The sequence below is a fragment of the Stegostoma tigrinum genome, chromosome 5 (assembly GCF_030684315.1).
Source record: "Stegostoma tigrinum isolate sSteTig4 chromosome 5, sSteTig4.hap1, whole genome shotgun sequence".
NCBI classification, from domain to species: Eukaryota; Metazoa; Chordata; class Chondrichthyes; order Orectolobiformes; family Stegostomatidae; genus Stegostoma; species Stegostoma tigrinum.
Window position 1 is genome coordinate 125116105 of NC_081358.1, and position 21519 is coordinate 125137623.

Below are 21519 nucleotides of genomic sequence, written 5' to 3' on the forward strand. Positions count from 1 at the left end.
AAAATCAAACTAGTGAGCCTTCGCTGCACAAACACCGAAGAAAGGAGAACACAAGAACATAATAACTAGGAGCACAGAGTAAGCAATTCAGTCCCTTGAGCCTGCTGCTCCATTTAATGCCATCATGGCTCATCGCATCTTGGCCTCAGTTGCACTTTCCTGTTCCCTTTAAGTCATTAGTGCTTAAAAATCTCTCTCTTCAAATTTACTGTGTCCCAGCATCCACAGATTCATCACCCTTTGTTTAAGTAATTTTAACTTGTGTCTTAAAGCTGTCCCCCTTACCCCAAAACTCTGACCTCTTATTCTAGATTGCCCCACCTTCTCTCCATGTCTACTGCTGTCAATCCCGCTTAGCGTTTTACAGACCTCAATCAGATCTCATCTAAACTCTAGTGAGTATAGGCCTAAAACTGCTCAATTTCTCCTCACTTTTGTAATTAACCTAGTGAACCCTCTCTGTAGGAGGAGAAGGTTGACTGAATGAATGAACCATTTGATTATCATGTATATTTGACAGTGAAAAATACAGTGTAAAGCTTCCATTACCATCACGGATCTGGCACCATTTTAAATAATTTTTTTATTATTGTTTTTAAAATAAAAGAAAGTCCATAACCCTTCCATCACAGCTAGCACCGGACTCAATGAACGAAGTTGCTGCTCCTCAGCTGCCTCCTTTCGCTGCTGGGCCTATCTCACCAATGTTACCTCTGCCAACGCAGCAGCCAATGCTGGGTCCCGTGCTGCCCCTCCACCAGCTGCCAGGGACCCGCCATCACACACCAGACTCCAAAGCCACCTTCCACATCGATGCCGGTGCCACCACGAACTCTGCCCAGAAGGTAAGCAGAAGCATAAAGTTGACAAACAGAACAGAAAGACAGAAAGAAAGAAAAGCAGACAGAGTGGGTGAACCCGAGCTCTGGAGCTTGTCGACTTTGCTGCCGCTATCTTGATTTGAATAAGCGGAAAATATTTGGGAGCTTGGTTTAATGTTGCTTCTTAAAGACTGTGCCTCAGACAGTGCAGCACTCCCTCAGTTGCTGGGAATATTAGCCCTGAATACTTGCTCAACTTTCTGAAGCAGATGAACTCTCAACCTTCTGAACCCAAACATTATGAGCTGAACCACTACCTGCTTTATGCAGGGCTTTATAGCAAATAAACTTAAAAAGTAGGTTTTTCTTTTTGGAGTTCATGTTGTTTATAATGCAAGTATAACTTCATTATGCTTGCTTTCATTTTTAAACTTTATGCAAAGCCAATAAATCTCTCAAATATTTAACAAAGATCCACTTTACTGTAGGGCATCTGAAAATAAAGTAAGTTTTATACAAAATAAGTTGAAAGAATCAACATAAACTACATTTCTTTAACTATAGTTATGTACATCACAATAAAAATAATTTTACTGCCTGTAGGATTATGTACAAATAAAGGAACCTGATACTAGTAATAATGCACACGGGTCAAAACATTCTTTTATATATAACTTAGGTTTGCATCTCATTTTACTATTTACTGAGCCAGTTTTAATTGGCTCAGAGGTGCTCCAGAAATTCCAAAAGGACAGCAAGTGGCATAAGGAACATCATTCTCTTTTCTGTACCTCCAACTTCCAAAACATTGGAGGCAACTATGAAGCAGCGGAGACATGAAAACTATTTCACATTTCATGTCATTACCCACCTTTACATTATGAAAAATAAAAATCACATTCTATATATTACTCAAAATGGCATCAAAATTACATTTCTATTGCAGAATATCCCCAAGGAACTGAGCTGCTTAATATACACACACATTAAAAAAATTCCATCTATCCTTAATGGGGGAAAAAAAAAACACACTAAACATCACACTGGATGTGTTAAAGTGGCTGAATAATGTTGTGAACATCATGTTGCCACTGTGCTTTAACATGATGGCCACAACTATACTTTCTACACCTTGTCTGCTCGAATCTAACAATGGGGTGGGAGGAGCAGTGAGAGAAATTCACAAGAACGCAAAAAAAAAAAGGCCATGCCTGAATCGACACCATGCAGGAATGAGGCAAATCTCTACACGGAGAGGTAGGGGCACCGGCAGGAGAGATAACAGCCGAGAAGAACCCAGTTGTTCTGGCCTTCGTGCACTCATCTCACTCTCTCGACATGATGCCTGACATCACTGCTCGCTGAGGCTTTGCTGACACACGAATGATCGAACAGGCTGGAAGCTCATTCTAAGACCACATTCGGCCTTGTGCCTGCTAAAGCAATTCTGCCGAGTTTCCTCACTTGCTTTTCAAAGAGGGCAGCTGCAAAAAAATAGAAATCCTAGGATTGGAGTTGGTCTCCAGAGACACACCCCATAAAGCGTGGGTCTTTGGCTGATGGAGGGGACCAACCAGGAAACCACAGACCCCTCTCACAAGTGCAGCAACTCATAACTTGCTCACGCATCTAACATGTGGGGAGGAGCAGAGGTTAGATGAGAATTACAAGGATTCTTTCAGATGTTCAGATAACCATTCCCATCCCTACATACAAACGTGCACCTGCTCAGCAAGGTGTCAGTTGGCAGACAATATTAAAAAGGAATGTATTGGAGGTGACCATAGTCGGTAGTGCGAAAGTAATTAATACAACAGATCAAGAACATTCTTTTGTAAGGGAAGAAGCCATGTCCAGAGTGGAAGACCTGAAATTGTAGATGGAGGAGTGCAGCTTTTCACAGAATGATTATTGAATGTCGAGCTAAGTCACCTCAAATTTGTTTCCATTTGTTATGTTCCCAGGACAAGGAATAAATAATGTCAGACACTTAGAGGATCAACAGAAAATGCAAATGAAACCCCAATTCCCTGCTTTCTTCAGAGGCAGATAGGACAGGTACCCCAAGTAAGGAACAGAATGGCTTGTTACACTACTTTGCAAGTTCAACTACTTTGCAAGTGTGGCCAAATCTGGCTCTTTGGGCAAAGGCAATAACCTGGTTTCACACAGTAAATAAATGGCTGGTTAATATCAGTTTTGGTCACATTGATTGGTCTACATGCTGGACAGGGGTTCAGGGGAACAACATCTTCAGACATTGATCCCTTTAGTCCACTTTACTTAAGAGGTAGCATGTCCAGCTCTCCCACAGTACAGCTCTGGGTGCTAAGCTACAGCGTATGCACTGAAACCCACAAAGCCGCTGGGTAAAACCTTAAACGATTACAGTTCAACAGAATCTACATGCAGTTTAGGCATATCTGTGACTCAACTTCATCTCAGATATTTACAAAAAAAGCAAAATCAGGAATTCTGAATATAATAATCAAAACACTGGGAACAGTTATCAATAGTGGGCCTCAGTTCAACTCCACACTTTTGCTAAACACGAACTGAATTACTGTAGTTTTATTTCAGCACGATTAGTAACTGACTTAGTTAAATACTCATCCAGGCTTTGTCAAAGCTAATAGTTAAATAGTCAGTGCAGTGACAGGAGCGGCATTGCTTTCTTAGGTATTAATTTTTGAATGTCTGCTGGAATGTGATTGGCTTCTTATAATGCCACACACTTCTGAAAGCCCACAGTAGATTGGTAAGCAGGCAAAGTTACAACTGAAACCCTGAAAAAGGCATATTAATTAAAGTGAAAGGGCTGGAAAATGGGAGATATTCCCTTTTCCTGCAGTCAGTGCTTAGAAAATCAAGAAAAAGGGCACTACGTCACCAGGGAATGGTTCAATTGGGCACAAAATTATTGCTCGGAAGTGGTTTAAGAAGACAGGCAAAACTAACTGGTTCAAGTCTGATATGCAAAACCAAGTCTGTGATGCAGTAATGGTTAAAACTCACTGATGGAGGGGTGCAATGTGCAAGCAGTACTGGAGGAACAGCAGACATACCCACCCTGCACAATTGGCAGCTCCAAAATCTCAAAAAAAATTGCAGGCAGGGATTTATCCTGACAGGGCAACATGTCCCAGGACAAAAACAGAGAAAGCACACCTGAGGGGAAGACGACATTGCAAGCTCTTTAACAACAAGGCGTATCACAGTTATCAGTAGGGAAGTTCAACTTAGAACAATTACAATCATACATATAAATAATATATACCTGCTCCATCTCAGTTCTCTCAATCTTTCAACAGGAGGGAACTAAATTTCACAAGTGATGCCAGAAAATTATACATAATCCACATCTTGCCTTTCAAGAATTCAGCTTCATCCTTGAAACTAAATCAGTTATACCCGTCAGTTTTCTTTAAAAATGAAATGTCATGAGTAAACAAGGGCGACCCAAGGTTCAGCGTCTCAGTTTCTAGAAGCAACATGTAGAAATCATTCAGAACTGTGTGCAACCAGCATAAATCCAACATGTACATTTTCTTCACTTGAGATAGGCTCGGTACAGGAGCAGTGAGTGTTTCCTTGCTTGGTCCTGCTCCAAGCAGAGGATGAGATCCCTGAGATTGACTCGTGTTACCCTCTGCCGTAAGTAGGGTCGGGCCTGTGTCACTCGAAGGCCACCAGCCGTATTGCCACTTCCGCTCAATCCCTGCAGGGGAAGGAAGAAGCATGTGCTTAGCTGTTGAGAGGAGAGGTGGACTGAACAGATATATAAAATGCAGTCTTAGGCTACAGTTGAAGTTGAATGCAAACACTCTAGCCCAGATCTAGAGTGCAGCTCAGACCAAAAGGACAAAGTAATCCTTTTCTGTGCTATCTTACATAAAATAAAGGTTTTTAAACAGTTCTCAATCGAGCTCCAGTGGAGATTGGTAATCAACAAAGCTTGAGAGAAATTCCTATAATTAAGGACAGTTAGTCTAACTTTAATTGGTATCAAATGCCAACATCGATATTTTAGATATTAGCTCACACCTGACACACCTGATTGAACTTTTTGGACTCAGGCTAAAGTAGTCATCCAAGAAATATCTTTGGATGTTAACTGCATCAATTTTGAGGAGGCATATGACAATGCCCTGCCCCAGTAATGATTCCGATCATTACTGGCAATTGCCTGCATCAGAGATGGAGTTTAGCAGAGCTATCATATTGGCTGTAGGTTTGTTGCGCGTTTTTGATTCATAACCTGTCCTCATTATGGAGCCTGAGGGGCTATCAGTTGTCAGCCAGTAAAGGAGGTGGCAGATTCTGGCTTGAGAGGTTGCCCTCTTGCTGATACCATTTTGGTTGTGATTAGGCAATGGGTCCCCCACATGTTGCTTTGATGGTCTTCAAAGCCTTTATGAAGATCCATCAGGTCTCTGACATTTTTCCATTGATCCATGTGAATGAGCTGCCTGATGTATGAGCACCTGATCACCCAACTCAAGTCTGACTAATCTCATGACGTTCTGCTCCATCTCAGCTGATGTGGGATTATTATACTCTCTATATTCGGCACCTATGCATCTTGGATGTTCTCACTGTTTCGTCTTTTGTTTTCCCATTCGATTCAAATTCTAAAATAATGTTGTTATTCTAGGAATTTGAAATGCAGTCTTAAAGTGTCAGTCTTGGAGAGGAGCATGGGGAGAACTAGAGCCTTGACTAAGTTTAATGTCTCAAAAACAAAGACTGAGCCCTGAACGAGAGAATTCAGTGAGTGAGGCAACACTTTTATCGATGATGTCCAAACCAGTCAAGTGTTGTTTCAATTTGTATTTAAGAACTTTAATATTCAGCCCATGCAATGAACTAAGGCTGGATGCATGCACTGTCACTCTAGTTCTACTACTCTTGTGGGTCACATCAAATAAAAATATTTTTTCCACCAGGTAACAAGATGGCCAATTAAAAACTATAGTCGTAACATGTTTTAAACAACAAGATTGATCAATTAAGTTTCTTAAACACAATTATTGGCTTATCAACAAACCCAGACATATTGAATGAAACTGCAATAACTGGATTAACAGAGACACACAGTAACATACAAGAAGTGGCATCCTAAAAATCAAACATCCGATGCGATGACTAACAAGTGGGATAGCTATCAATGACAAATCTAAGGCTGAGTGAGATTATACATTAGAACATGCATATTATGAACTGGTCTCCACGCACATGTTAACAGTCCATAACCAATGCTTATTCAAAAAACTGAGTCCATCAACTGGTGCTTTTTAGATTAGATTAGATTCCCTACACTGTGGAAATAGGCCTTTTGGCCCAGCAAGTCCACAGTGCCTCTTAAAGCATCCCACCCAGACCCATCCCCCCCATAACCCACACACCCCTGAACACTACAGGCAATTTTGCACAACCGATCCACCTAGTCTGCACATCTTCGGACTGTGGGAGGAAATCGGAGCACCCGGAGGAAATCCACACAGACACGGGGAGAATGTGGAAACTCCACACAGACAGTCCCCAGAGGCTGGAATCGAACCCGGGTTCCCGGCACTGTGAGGCTGCAGTGCTAACCACTGAGCCACCGTGCCGCCCCTAGCACTGGTGAAGTCCCAGCTTTGGGCTGAATGCAGCTTCTCTTGGTAACAAGGCAGGATGTTTTGGGTGATGACAGAACATACATAACCACCAGCTACAAAACAGATGGTATGGTCCACTTGTAACCAGAAGAACAACTCCCAGGATCTCTCAGTCAGGCTTTCGTTTTGTGGCAGTATGTGGGGAAGGCTCACGAGATTCAAATCACTGGAGCTCTTTGTTGATTCCACACTTGCGAAACCAAGGCTGGCTGGTGTTTGCAATGTGGGAGTCTTCAGGTAAAGCATGCAAGTGCACACTGACAAGAAAAAAAGGTCAGCGTTTGAGCTGCACACGACTAACTGGTACACCATCAAAAGAAAACTCTGCTCTGTGCAACTGTCTGTGAAGGGTTGAAAAGATGGTCGATAAAACAGGATGGAGCAAATGGCCCAAGGCCATATTGTAAGTGAAATGCAACCATCGGGGATCCTCTATAACCCAGCAGCGCTGTCCTTTAACGATTCACGATCATCGGCCAAATGGCATGATACTGACAACAGTACTTTCATTTCAACACAGCCATCAACTCCGGTAACAAATTTCTCAAAAATTAACCTTGAGTGAGTGAAAGTAATGACTGTCAATTCTATCCAACTCACTGACTTTTTTTGTTCAAGGAAATCTTTTGTTTTTTTTTAAAATGAGGAAGCACGTCAATCTCATTAAACATTGTTCCATCATTAGTGACTCTTAATGACCAATACTTTCACACATCTTAGACTGGGGGAAAGAGGACAGCAAAAATGAAACCAATCAAAGTTGACTGAAGCCATTTAAAGCTTCAGACTGTGAAGCTTATTAAAAACTCACAGCTCAAACCACAAGGAATTTCATTAACAGGTTCAGCATCAATTGTTCAGCAAGAAAGGTTTCAATCCACTCATGTACAAAGAACCTCAAATTAAGGATTCTCTTTAACAATTCACAGACTACAAGGTTGAATGAATTAAATCAAATGATGGCCTCCCCCTCCAACCATCAGCACAGTAATGCTTGCAAGGTCTATTTAGGAGGATTAACAAAGAGATGCCGGTGACATTCTGTCAGCCTTTGCAGCCAAACAAAACACAAGGACACACAGTCACAATTTGAAGCATTCTGAAGACTGGACTCTCAGAATGCCACTTTTCATACTCTGTTATGACCCTCCTTTTAAGAGATACATGGCTGTACCGAACATTAGTGTATTACATATCCCCTCCTAGTAAAAGAATTGCAGCTCCTGGAAGAGAAAGGGTACATAACATAGCACATATTTGCACCTGTCATAGAACATAGAACAGTACAGCACAGGACAGGCCCTTCAGCCCACGATGCTGTGCTGAACTTTTACCCTAAACCTGAGGTCTATCTAACCTCCACCCATACATACAATCATCCATTTGCCTAATAGCCGCTTAAATACCCCTATTGAGGCCGACTCCACTACCCTCTAGGGCAATGCATTCCATGTCCCCCTACCACTCTGAGTAAAGAACCCAACTCTGACGTCTCCCCTGTATCTACCTCCACTCACTTTAAAACTGTGCCCCCTCATAATAGCTACCTCCATCCTAGGAAAAAGTCTCTGGCTGTCTACTTTATCGATAACTCTGTACACTTCTATCAAGTCACCTCTCATCCTTCATCGTTCTAAAGAGAAAAGCCCTAGCGCTCTCAACCTTTCCTCGTAAGACCTTCCCTCCATTCCAGGCAAATCATGTTACAGCCAACAAAGCACCTTTTCAAGTGTAGTTTCTGCTGTAAGGCAGAAAACATGGCACAAGATGATCCCAATAAACTGCGAATCGATCACAAGCTGATAGCTTGCACTGTTTGCCATGGGTTTCATGCTGCCTACAACACCAAGGATAATGCCCCATTCTTCTTGGAGATAGTGCCATGGAATTGTTTAGCACCCACCAGAGGAGCTCTTGTTAATCTCTTATCCAACAATTAACATTGTTACCAAGCTGGAGTGTCAGCCTGTTTTTGTGATTGAGTCTGGCCCCATGGTTTGAGAGTTGCAAAGTAACAAAGTTCTGGCTCAGAAATGAGTACTTGAATTTTCATTATCGGGTAGGTGCCAATGTCACTGATGTATTGGAACAGCTCACGCAGAACTCACTGCCTGAATGTGTGGTTGAGTCAGAAATTCTACATTTAAACCGGTATTCAGATAGTCACTTACATTGCCATAGATCTCAGAGCAATGGGTCGAAAGGGGTTAGTATAGTCAGATCCTTCCAAATGTAGCCAGGCTCAGATGTTTAAAGCACAGAAGGAGGCCAATGAGCTTATCTAGGGGTGGAGAAGGTCTGGAACACATCTTTGGTACTTTTGCTGGAACTTTGCCAGGGCCCATGGCCTTTTTAGTATCCAGTACCTCAGCCATTCCTTGATATGACATGGAATGAATTGAATTGGCTGAAGACTGGCACCTGAAATGCTGGAAACGTCTGGAAGAGGCCAAGTTGGATCACATGCTTGGTACCTTTAGATCAAAACTGGTGTAAATACTTCAGCCTCATCTTTTGCACTAATGCACTGGGCTCCATCATTATCGAGTTGTGGAATGTTGGATACGGAGCCTTCTAATCCATAAAGTTGTTTAATTGTCCACCACCGTTCCTGACTTTATGAGGCAAGACTACAGAGCTTACACCTGATCCACTGCTGTGATACCACTTAGCCCTGTCCATCACCTGCTATTTATGCCAAAGTGCCAGGCAGCCCTACGTTAAAGCTTCACCAGGTTAAGCCTTTTAACCTTATTCAATTACTCTTGAACTGAGTGTTGTGCTCAACCATTTCAGAGGGCAGGTCGAAGAGTTGACGATATTGCTGTGGGTCTTTATGGAAGGAAATCTGACATCCTTGCACGTGGCCATCTCTTAACTACCCTCTGAAATTACCAGTAAATTACTCAATTCAGGGGAATTCAGGGATGTGCATCCCTTTAAACAATAAAGGAAATATCTTGAAAAATGAGAATATGTAATTTGAATTGGAAAAATGTTCCACGTTATTCCCATATTTGGTGAAAACTATTTCATGCAATAATGATGAAGATGAGAGATTAAAGGGGTACTGCACACAATAATACATTTGAATATGTTTTAACCTGCCTTGAAGTTCATGTGTGTCAGAAATATATTTGACTTCATGGAAATTCACTAAGGCTGCTGAACAGCAGCCTTCCATCCGTTCTATGCGGCCAAGGCATCACTGATTCCCCCCCATCTGACTGCCTTTGTCGGGGTGGCAGTGGGTTAATTTTTGACTTCAACTGAATTGCTTCACTGAGGAAGTTAAGTGTCAACTGAACTGTTGCATATCTGGAGTGACAGGTAGGCCTGTATAAGGACATTAGTTTCCTCAAATGACATTAGTCAACCAGGTTTTACTTTTAAATCAAATGCTCTTCCAGTTATCATAGAAATTATACTACTTCTTCCAAATATATTTAATTACTCGAAATGAAATTCACCAGCTACAGTTCCCAGTTCTGACCATGAGCAAATTAGTCCTAGCTTTTGGCTTATGGTTCCAGTGACATACCTACACCGTCACTGTGCCCACAATGATTTGGTACTGACTCAGACTGAATCAACAGCATTTCACCAGCCAATATTAATATGTACACTGAGTTACGAAACTTGAATAAAGGTTTCCATTTAAGTTTAAAGAAAATAATGAAAAGTTCACATCTGGTGGTCATTTGGTGTATTTACAGAACTTGATGCATTTTGTTGAAGCTTTTCACTTTGTACGCAGACAATTTTGCAGGAAAATATTAACGTAAAAGGGAATATAAAATATATACTATGAGATGAGTGGGCTGATTGTGCATTAGAGAGAGACCACTTTTTAAAATTTTGAATTGTGGCCCAAAACAGGAAAAAGATACTGTTCTAAACCAAAGGACTAAGGAATGTGCTACTATACTTGAAAACAAGTTAGTTGCGATTATACTGCTGACTTGCTCAAAACAGTGGGGGAAGATGTCAAAGATACGATGGAAGTGCAGGTGTGTGTACAGCAATCTTCGCCCAGTGACTGCTGACTGCTTTGTGGAAATCAGGATCAGTTGTAGAGGCCAGGAGTCAGCAATATGATAATTCCCCCAAGACTATGCCCCAAAAGGTGAACTGAGAGTTTGAGAATAATGCAGGGAAAGAAGCCTTTATACTATAGTTTTGAAAGTCTAGGTCTCTCTGCAACAAAGTAAGCAAAACTTGAAATATAGATACCTAGCTGCTTTCTCCCATCATTTACTGGAAGCTGTTAAATCAAACTAGTGACTGAAAGAGTGAACAATTGGTGTGCTAATTTCCCTGTGTCTGCAGGTAAGAATTGAATATAGAGTCATAGCACTATACAGCACAGAAATAGATCCTTTGATCTGACTTATCTATGCTGACCAGATATCCTAAACTAATCTATTCCCATTTGCCAGCATTTGGCCCCTATCCCTCTAAACCCTTCCTATTCATGACCCCATCCAGATGCCTTTTAAATGTTGTAATTGTACCAGCCTCCACCACTTCCTCTGGCAGATCATTCCATACATGTACCACCCTCTGCGTGAACAAGTTACCCCTTAGATCCCTTTAAAAATGTTTCCCCTCTCACCTTAAACCTATGCCCTCTAGTTTTGAACTCCCTTATCCTGGGGAGAAGACTTTGACTATTCACCCCATCCATGCCCCTGTGATTTTTTTTACACCTCTATGTCACCACTCAGCATCCAATACTCCAGGGAAAATAGCCCAGCCCATTCAGCCTCTCCCTGCAGCTTAAACCCTCCAATGCTGGCAACATCCTCGTAAATCTTTTCCGAACCCTTTCAAGTTTCACAGCACCCTGATAGCAGGGAGACCAGAATTCAACTCAGTATTCTAAAAGTGCCCTAACCAATATCCTGTACAGTTGCAACATGACCTCCCAACTCCTACACTCAATACACTGAGCGATAAAGACAAGTGTACTAAATGCCTTAGAGATAATAGGAACTGAAGATGTTGGAGAATCCGAGATAACAAGGTGTATTTCATTTCTGAAGAAGGGTCTAGGCCTGAAACGTCAGCTTTCCTGCTTCTAAGATGCTGCTTGGCCTGCTGTGTATCAAATGCCTTCTTCACTATCCTGTCTCCCTGCAACTCCACTTTCAAGGAACTATGAACCTGCACTCCAAGGTCTCTATTTGGCTACACTCCCCAGGACCTTACAATTAAGTGTACAAGTCCTGCCCTGATTTGCCTTTCCAAAATGCAGCGCCTCACACTTATCTAAATTAAACTCTGAAAGATGCAGCTCAGAGATCAGCAGACTTGGGAAGCAAAAGGTACACTTCATTGAATTCTGTGGATTGATGCTAATGAATTGTTTCAAAAATATCACTTCCTCTACCCTTACTATTGAGATTTATTTGCATCTGTAGGCTTGAAGAGTGGGTTGGAGATTATTAGTAGAATTGCATGTTTCATAGTTTTGTTTGCCTGTGGTTGGAATTGATTTCTTTGCAATAAATGACAGTTTTGTGTTATGTACAGAAACCTAACACAAGTTAATCAGAAAGCACAGATTCGCGTAGATCATGTGCATTTTTGTGACAGGTAGTGGGGCTCAGGTATCAATGTAATTTCCTAGGAGGGCTGTGACAACTTTGTCGACCCCACTTGCCAACCAAATCAATGTTTTCCTCTCATGTGGAATAGATATTGGGCTTCCCCTCAAATTGGTATACTTGTGAATTGTCCTGATGAGCACAAGACCAAAAGCTTTGACAACATGCCTAATTTGAGCAATACATAGTTCAGCTCTGGCTCCCATCTGCTACACAAAATTTTACATACATTCTTGATGTTTGTCCCATGTTACATGAATTACGTACCAGGAGGGTAAGTCAAACACCCACTTCAAAAGTTACATGCTACAAAAGTTACAAGTTACTTCTACTCAAGTAACCAGCATCCTTATAAATTTGGATAAAAGATTTTATTAACCTTATAATACAAGGTTATTACAATTGACAGCCATGGTGGCATTCAATCTAAATACGAAGTTCTCATCTACATAACAAAGACCAAAGATACAATGAACATGCAAACGAAAAGCAGGAGTTGGTCATTTGGCCACTGAGCCTGCTTCATTACCTGACAAGATCTGACTGCAACCTCAAATCCACATTCCCACCAACCCTTGTAACCTTTCAACACTTTGCTTACTAAGGGATCTATTCAGCACCCCCGTAGAAATGTTGAAAATTTGTACCATCTTATCATTTCATACGTTTGAGCCGATAATCAAGCATTGATGGCATTTCAGAAGAACAGCAAATTAGGAAAAGCTGAAGGGATAGTTCTGCTAATTAAGGATGACATTAGTACAACAAAAATTGATCTCTGTTCTAAAGATCAAGACGTAAAACATGATTGCAAAAAGATAGGTGACAGTAAAAGGCAAGATGTCACTTGTGGGAGCGGTTTGAAAGGTCACTTAATAGTAACCATGCTGCAGGACAATAATCATAGAGGGTTTTAATCTTATAGAAAGATTGAATAAATCAGATTGGCAAAGGTAAACTAGAATGAATTCAATGCATTTTAGGATCAGTTGTCTTTTAAAGCAAAGCAGAGAGCAGGCCTGGTAATGAGCAATGAAACACAATTAACTCATGACCTCAGTGAAGGTGTTGCTGAGCTGCAGAGTTTACAACAGGACTGAATTTCACATTCAAATTTGCTGGAGAAGTGTGTTTTAAATGAGTGTTATAAACTGAAATGAGGGCCATTATGAAAGAATAAAGACAGAGCTAGCTAAAATGGATGGGGAAATTAGCTGCAGAGCCAGATCAAGAGAGATACTGGGACATACATTTAAGGAGGTATTTTAACACTCAGCAGAGGTACATTCCAGTGAGAAAGACTGACTCTGGGGGCAGGATGCAGCATCCTTGGCTCACGAAGAAAGTTAAAGATGGGATCAAACTGAAGGGTAGAGCATATCATTTTGGAAAGGGTAACGTCAGGTCAAAAGAATAGACAGAATAGAAAAACAAAACTAAAGCAAAGAATGACTAATAGAATAAGGAGGGAGAAATTAGAGCTTCGAAAAGGAAGCAAGTAAGAAATATGCTTCTATTCTTTAGTAAGAATAAGGCTGGAAAACTCAGCTAAAACTTATTTTAAATGACAATGTTTTTGGCAAGTACGCCAAACTCGCACAGCATCTTGAAACAGCAGGCTCAACCCCTGGTGTTTTGAATACGTACAAGTATTTCAGTCAAATGTGGAAGAAAGGCAACTGGGATTTCCCTGGATCTGCTAGTAAGAGTGAAGATACACGATTTGGAGTTTGCATCGCAGTGATGTGCCATTTAGGTAGCCCCATTGAAATAAGTGGAAGCCTGAAACCTTAAAGTGAATACTAGCTAAAGACAACAAAGTGTGGAGCTGGATGAAGACAGCAGGCCAAGCAGCATCTCAGGAGCACAAAATCTGACGTTTCAGGCCGAGACCCTTCATCAGAAAAGTGGGTGGGGGAAGAGGGTTCTGAAATAAATAGGGAGAGAGGGGGAGGCAGATCAAAGATGGATAGAAGAGAAGACAGGTGGAGAGGAGACAGACAAATTAAAGGGGCAGGGATGCGGCTAGGAGAGGTGAGTATAGGTGGGGAGGTAGGGAGGGGATAGGTCAGTCCGGGGAGGATGGACAGGTCGAGGGGGCGGGATGAGGTTAGTAGGTAGGAAATGGGGGTGCGGCTTGAGGTGGGAGGAGGGGATAGGTGAGAGGAAGAACAGGTTAGGGAGGCGGGGATGAGCTGGGATGGTTTTGGGATGCAGTAGGGGGAGAGAAGATTTTGAAGCTTGTGAAATCCTTCCCCTCCTCCCACCTCAAGCTGCACCTCCATTTCCTACCTCCTACCTCATCCCGCCCCCTTGACCTGTTCATCCTTCCTGGACTGACCTATCCCCACCCAACCTCCCCACCTATACTCACCTCTACAGGCTCCATCCCCACCCCTTTAACTTGTCTGTCTCCTCTCCACCTATCCTCTCCTCTATCCACCTTTGATCCGCCTCTCCCTCTGTCCCTATTTATTTCAGAACCCACTTCCCCTCCACCATTTCTGATGAAGGGTCTATAATTTGCTTAGATTCCCTACAGTGTGGAAACAGGCCCTTCGGCCCAACAAGTCCACACCACCCTCTGGAGCATCCCACCCAGACCCATCCCACTTTAACCCACACAGCCCTGAACACTGCAGACAATTTAGCATGGCCAATCCACCTAGCCTACACATCTTTAGACTGTGGGAGGAAACCCATGCAGACATGGGGAGAATGTGCAAACTCCGCACAGACAGTTACCCGAGGCTGGAATCGAACTTGGGTCCCTGGCACTGTGAAGCTGCAGTGCTAACCACTGAGCCACCATGCCGCCCCCGTCTAGGGCTGAAACATCAGCTTTTGTGCTCCTAAGATGCCGCTTGGCCTGCTGTGTTCATCCAGCTCCATACTTTGTTATCTCAGATTCTCCAGCATCTGCAGTTCCTATTATCTCCGTGAATACTGGCAAGTATCCGGAAACCCAGAATTCACAAAAACAACGCAGTTGTCAGTTAACGATTGCTAGGTCAACCATTATTGCCTATCACCACTTGCCATGCAGACATAGTTTTAACTTTCTTGCAAAATGTGATTTAGGGATAACCACAATGCTACTGTAAGGGAGTTCCAGGTGGAAAATTTTTTTGACATGCTGTTGGCTGTAGGGTGACAGTCATTCTTAGATTCAATGGTTGATCAGGTAAACTATAATCTCAAATTTAGTTGGTTTTGTTGTATTTTCCCTGCACAGTGTAACACGGAGATGTTTTTGCTTTCTGTTTGCGGCCACTGAATTTCATTTCCCCATTCTCTGCTTTTTTTTTGCACTTGCAGCTTTTTTAAAAACACTGTACAGCTCAACAGATGGCTTCAGAGATAGTAGAAACTGCAGATGCTGGAGAATCTGAGATAACAAGGTATAGAGCTGGATGAACACAGCAGGCCAAGCAGCAGAGGAGCACGAAAGCTGACGTTTTGGACGCAGACCCTTCTTCAGAAATGGGGGAGGGGGAGGGGCTTCTGAAATAAATAGGGAGACGGGGGAGGCGGATCCAAGTTGGATAGAGGAGAAGATAGGTGGAGGGGAGACAGACGGGTCAAAGAGGCGGGGATGGAGTCAGTAAAGGTGAGTGCAGGTGGGGAGTTAGGGAGGAGATAGGTCAGTCCAGGGAGGACGGACAGGTCAAGGGGGCGGGATGAGGCTAGTAGGTAGAAGATGGGGACGGGGCTTGAGGTAAGAGGAGGAGATGGGTGGGAGGAAGTCAGGTTAGGGAGGCAGGGACAAGCTGGTCTAGTTTTGGGATGCGGTAGGGGAAGGGGAGATTTTGAAGTTTGTGAAGTCCACATTGGTATCATTGGGCTGCAGGGTTCCCAAGCGGAAGATGAGTTGCTGTTCCTGCAAACTTCGGGTGGCATCATTATGGCACTTCAGGAGGCCCAGGATGGACACATTATCTGAGGAATGAGAGGGGGAGTTGAAATCGTTCGCGACCAGGAGGTGAAGTTGTTTAGTGCAAACCAAGTGTCAGTGTTCTGCAAAGCAGTCCCCAAGCCTCCGCTTGGTTTCCCCGATGTACGGGAGCCACAACAGAACAGTGGATACAGTATACCACATTAGCAGATGTGCAGGTGAACATCTGCTTGATGTGGAAAGTCGTCTTGGGACCTGGGATGGGGGTGAGGGAGGTGGTGTGGGGGCAGGTGTAGCACTTCCTGCAGATGCAGGAAGAAGTGCCGGGTGTGGTGGGGCTGGATGGGCCTGTGGAGTGGACAAGGGAATCACAGAGAGCGTGGTCCCTCCGGAAAGCAGACAAGGGTGGGGATGGGAAAGTGTCTTTGGTGGTGGAGTCGGATTGCAGCTGGCGGAAGTGTCGGACGATGATGCGTTGGATCTGGAGGTTGGTGGGGTGGTACGTGAGGACGAGGGGGATTCTGTAATTTTCCTGATATTTCAGTTGTAGCAATTCAACTCCTAAAAATGGAAGCTGTGTCTCTTATACTTTTTAAGAGTTGGTTATTGTCTGCATTTGCGTGTCACTCAGCTCCAGGTCTTGTTGGATGTGGACTCTTCAACAGTCAAGAGTCAAATAGTGCTGAATGTTTCTCAATCGTCAGCAAGCAATACCACCGTGAGGAACACTCCTGAAAATATCTAAGATAATCACCTCAAACACCTCACCCACCCCCTTGCAGAAAAGTCCATATTTTCACCACCCACTGAAAACACAACTTGTCAGATACCAACCAAATACAGCAAGACCTGGACAATATCCAGATTGAAAAAAATGTCAAATAATACTTTTGTCACACATACCAGGCAATAACCATCTCTAATGGGAAACAGACAGAGCGATAATTAGATTGTCTTCGACATTTGGCAGCATTACCAACACCAAATCCCCTCTCATCATCCTAGTATTTACCATGAACAAGAACTGGGCCAGGTCAGAAGCCAGGAGTACCGCAGAGAGTAACGCTGACTGACTCTCCAAAGCCAGTCCAACATCTAAGGCACAAGATGGAAAATATTCTATCTGCCTAGTGTTGGATGCAGCTCCAACGACATTCAAGAAACTTGATACCATCCAGGACAAAGCAGCCTACTTAATTGGCACCACATCCACAAGCATCCACTCCCTCCGCCACCAACACTCAGTAGCAACAGTGTGTACTAGCTACAAGATGCACTGCAGGAATTCATCAAGACCCCTCATACAGCACCTTCCAAACCTACAACTACCACAATCCATAAAAGGATAAAAGCAGCAAAAACAAGGGAACACCATCAGCAAGTTCCCTTCCGAGTTATTCACCATGCTGACTTAGAAATATACTTGCGTTCCTTCAGTATTTCTGGGTCACAATCCTTGAAAACGCTCCTCAACAGCATTGATGTCTACCTACAGCACATGGGCTGCAGTAGTTCAAGAAGGCAGCTCACCCCCATCTTCTTAAGGGGCAACTAGGGACAGGTAATAACTGCTGCCCCAGCCAGTGACACCCACATCCCGTAACAGGTCAAAAAATAGAAACAGATCTTTAGGTTAAAGAAGTTTCTCCCCTGTATTTACATAGGACCTTTGTAACCTCAGGATGTCACAAAGGCCCTCACAGCGCAGGGTTTTGAAGCATTGTTATTGTAGTAATTAGGAAAACGTGATAGCCCACGAACACGTAATAAAGTACCTCAAACAGATAATGTGGTTTAGATTAGTTCATCATTTCTCTCCTTCCACCGCTCGTGTAGATGTTGCAATAGATGTAGTCTGAGACATCAGGAAGAGTAGCATGGTGCCTTCCACTTAACATATTATCAGATTGTTATGGCTGCAGAAGAATACTGCTTTGAAAATTCATTACAATCCATCAAAACTGTAGATATCTTTAAAATTGGCACTCTTGAGCACACCTAGCCAGTTCAGGGTTTATGATATACAGGTGTTAGACTGAACTGACAAAGTCAGAAGTCAAATGACACCAGGGACACCTCACCTGATGATGGAGCAGTGCTCCAAAAGCTTGTGATTTCAAATAAGCCTGTTGAATTATAACCTGCTGTCAGGTAACTTCTGATTTAGTTCAGGGCTTAGAATTTGAAGGATTCTAAAGCTGCAAAGACATCGAAAATTAAGTTTGTCAGAGATCAACAAAGCTTATATTTGTAAGTGAATGTATTTGTTCAGAAAAACCTTTATTGCTTTGTCTCCAGGGTGTGAAAGGAAAGCCCTTTACTTTCAAACAAGAACCCACCAAAGGAAAACAGAGACATTTATTGAAAAAAAATGATAACAATGGCTGTAATTGGAGACATTGCAGGATCCTGTGAGAGACAATATCTTGCCACGCAGCATACTCACCCATGGATTTTGTTTTAAAATGAAAGATTAATAAAATCTGATTATTGAACAGATTTAATTGAGACACTAGGATCTTGCATTCAAGCCCATTTTACAATGATTCTTAGTAGTCTTTGATAATGTATTACAAACTAAATAATAACTGAAGGTGTCAACTCTAATGTGTGCACTCCACCCTTTAAACAGGATAACTTGATGAACTCAGCAGTCTACACTGTACTATAACAATGCAAAGCCACATTTTATGCCTCCCTGGCATCAAGGTACAAATCCTATATCTGTGGGAATTGAAACTCTACAACTCCCTACCAAGGAGGGGAAAAAAACTAAGCTATCGGCTTCACTTCCCAAGGGAGCTACTCCATGCTGTATACTGCTTAAACCCACAGGTCAGAGACACAAAACAATAAACAACAGCAAGCAAAAAGAACAAAAATGTGACCTCATGGCAATGACACCATACTCATCTACCCTGTGAAAGTATTTTTCATTAAAAAAAACCGAGGCCTCTTGTGCCATGATGTAGCAGTGCTAATCACTGTGCCACTCCAAAGTGAGATCAGGCAGCTGATTAAGGCTCCTCAAGCTGATTCAGCTGAAAGAAAAGCCCACAGACTGATTTGTACTTATATGATGTTTTAATCCTACTTTATGAACCAAATCTAAGCTGCCTGTCTAATGATTTGAGCCCCAATATTTTTCTGTTGCAACCTCATCCACCAGGTAAGTATTATTTCAGGGCACCAGGGCATTCCAAAACAAAATATGTAGTCAGGTGACCAAAAGGTTTCCCCAACAGACAAGTTTTAATGACGGTCTTGAAAGGGAAAGATAGCAGTTTAGAAAAGAAGTCCCATGCTTGATGCCCAGATGATGGTGGGCAGTTATAATTGGTGCAAAAGGCCAGAATTAGCACATATATTTCACGGGTCTTGGAGAACACAAGAGATAGGTATGGGGCAGGCACAGATGGATTTGTAATCGTGGCGGGAATTTTGAAGTTAAGGTGCTGTTTGACAGGGAATAGCAGTAATTCATCAAGGACAAAGCAAAATGAGGGAAACAGCAAAATCGTACAAAACACAGGCAGCAGAGCTTTGGATGCCAGCAAATGTACACAGTAGAGTGAGAGAGAATAGCCATGAAACTATTGGTATAGTTGAGCTGATCGGTGTCAAAGACTTGGGCAAATGTTTCAGCAACAGGTGAGCTGAGACAAGAACAAGGTCAAGTGGTTACAGATCTGAAAGTAAACCATCTTAAATAACACAACTATGAAATCAGAAGCTCATCTTGGAACAAGCACAATTCCAAGATTCCGAAAAGACTGGCTTAATCTCAGACTCTTGCAAGGGAGAGGCATGGAGTCAGCTGCAAGGGAACAGAGTTTGGACAGGGGTCCAAAGAAATGGTCTCCATCTTGCAAAAATTTCAATACTTAATATTTTAAGACACACCTTAGAACATACCTCCATGCTAAAGTTTTTATGAGGATACAAATCAGGAACACGTGGTGGCTGTTTAGCCCCTCAAGCCTGCTCTGTTAGTCAATAAGATTTGTCTTTATAAATTCCACAATTCCTTCTACTACTCTGGTTCCTCTACCCTAAAAATATTCCACTGTATCTGATTTCCAGAGCTCTCTGATGCACAGTCCCAAATTTGCACAATACAAAATAAAAACTGCTCTAAACCTTGTCCAAAAGAGCAACTCCTCATTTTACAATAACATCCCCTCACTCTAGACTCGAACACAAAAGGAACTTCCTTTTCACGTCCACCTTGTCAAGCTAATTTAGGTTCAATATATTTGAGTTTATTTTGTCTTAGTATTTCAAGCAAGCCACTCCTCACTCTTCTAAACACCAGTGGATAAAAACACAGATAACAAGGTGGAGCGCTGGACGATCACAGCAGGCCAAGCAGCATCAGAGGAGCAGGAAGGCTGACGTTTCGGTTCTAGACCCATCTTCAGAAAAACACAGCTGGTCCAACCTATCATAAGACAACCCATTTATTTTAAGCATCAATCTAGTAAATATCCTCTGAACCACATCAAATGCATCTGTATCCATCTTGAAACAGCATAACCAAAATTGCACACGATTCAAGATGTGCTCTAACTAATCCCCTGTAAAACTTTGACGCTCAGTTGCCCTTATAATAAAGGATAGCATTCCATTAGCTTTCTTGATTTATGCTGTACCTAGCTGCAGACTGATTTCTTTTTTAAAAACAGGACTCATGCACAAGAACACTCATATCCCTCTGCATCTCAAAATTTTGCAGTCGTCATTTGCTACTTAAATAATATTGCTCTTTTATTCTCTTCACACATGACACTATCTGCCAGATTTTTGACAACTCACTCAACTAATCCAGATCCTTTTGCAAACTCCTTCCATCTTCTTCACAACACATTCTCCTACTGTTCTGTGCACCCCCTACTTTTATCTAAATTGGAGGTAAATTGGGGAACCCCGAGGCCCTGGTACAGACCCCTCTTAGTAAATCCTGCCACTTAGACAAAGACCCAATTATATATAGTTTGTTTCCTTCCAGCCAATCTTCTAGTCACGCTAACATGGGCTTGAATTTTCTATGATAATAAAATGTGAGGCTGGATGAACACAGCAGGCCAAGCAGCATCTCAGGAGCACAAAAGCTGACGTTTTGGGCCTAGACCCTCTCTGATGAAGGGTCTAGGCCCGAAACGTCAGCTTTTGTGCTCCTGAGATGCTGCTTGGCCTGCTGTGTTCATCCAGCCTCACATTTTATTATCTTGGAATCTCCAGCATCTGCAGTTCCCATTACCTCTGATACCCTTTAATTTTCTATAATTAGCTTTTATGTGGCACCTTATCAAATGCTTTCTGGAAATCCAAAGCCACAGTACATGGTACTCCTTCAAAGTTAGCGAATAAATTGGTGAAACTTGACTTACTTTTCACAAACTGTGCTATTTTGTTTAGCAGTTCTGATATCTCACACAGCTTGGTTCTTGGCTTCAAGCATTCTGATGATGATGCTTGAAGCACTGTCTTTCACTTGACGGTTATAGTAATTACGTGATGTCTTTAACAGTACA

The 21519-nt window shown here is 42.5% G+C and overlaps 1 protein-coding gene across 2 annotated transcripts in view; it reads right to left on the reverse strand.

The window, feature by feature from the left end:
• Positions 1-631: 631 nt before the first annotated feature.
• Positions 632-21519, reverse strand: part of LOC125452133 (transcription initiation factor TFIID subunit 4-like) — a 122696-nt gene continuing 101808 nt past the window's right edge. The window contains exons 15-16 of one of the 2 annotated variants that reach the window (XR_007247474.2): positions 4099-4539; positions 632-834 (exon numbers count right to left, since the gene is read on the reverse strand). Coding sequence is in view for 1 of the 2 variants with exons in the window: in XM_048530154.2 (XP_048386111.1) it covers positions 4372-4539 (168 nt within the window). In the remaining variant the exon portion in view is untranslated. Of the gene's footprint in view, positions 835-1384; positions 4540-21519 lie in introns of those variants that run through there. The other variant, XM_048530154.2, reaches the window with a different exon arrangement.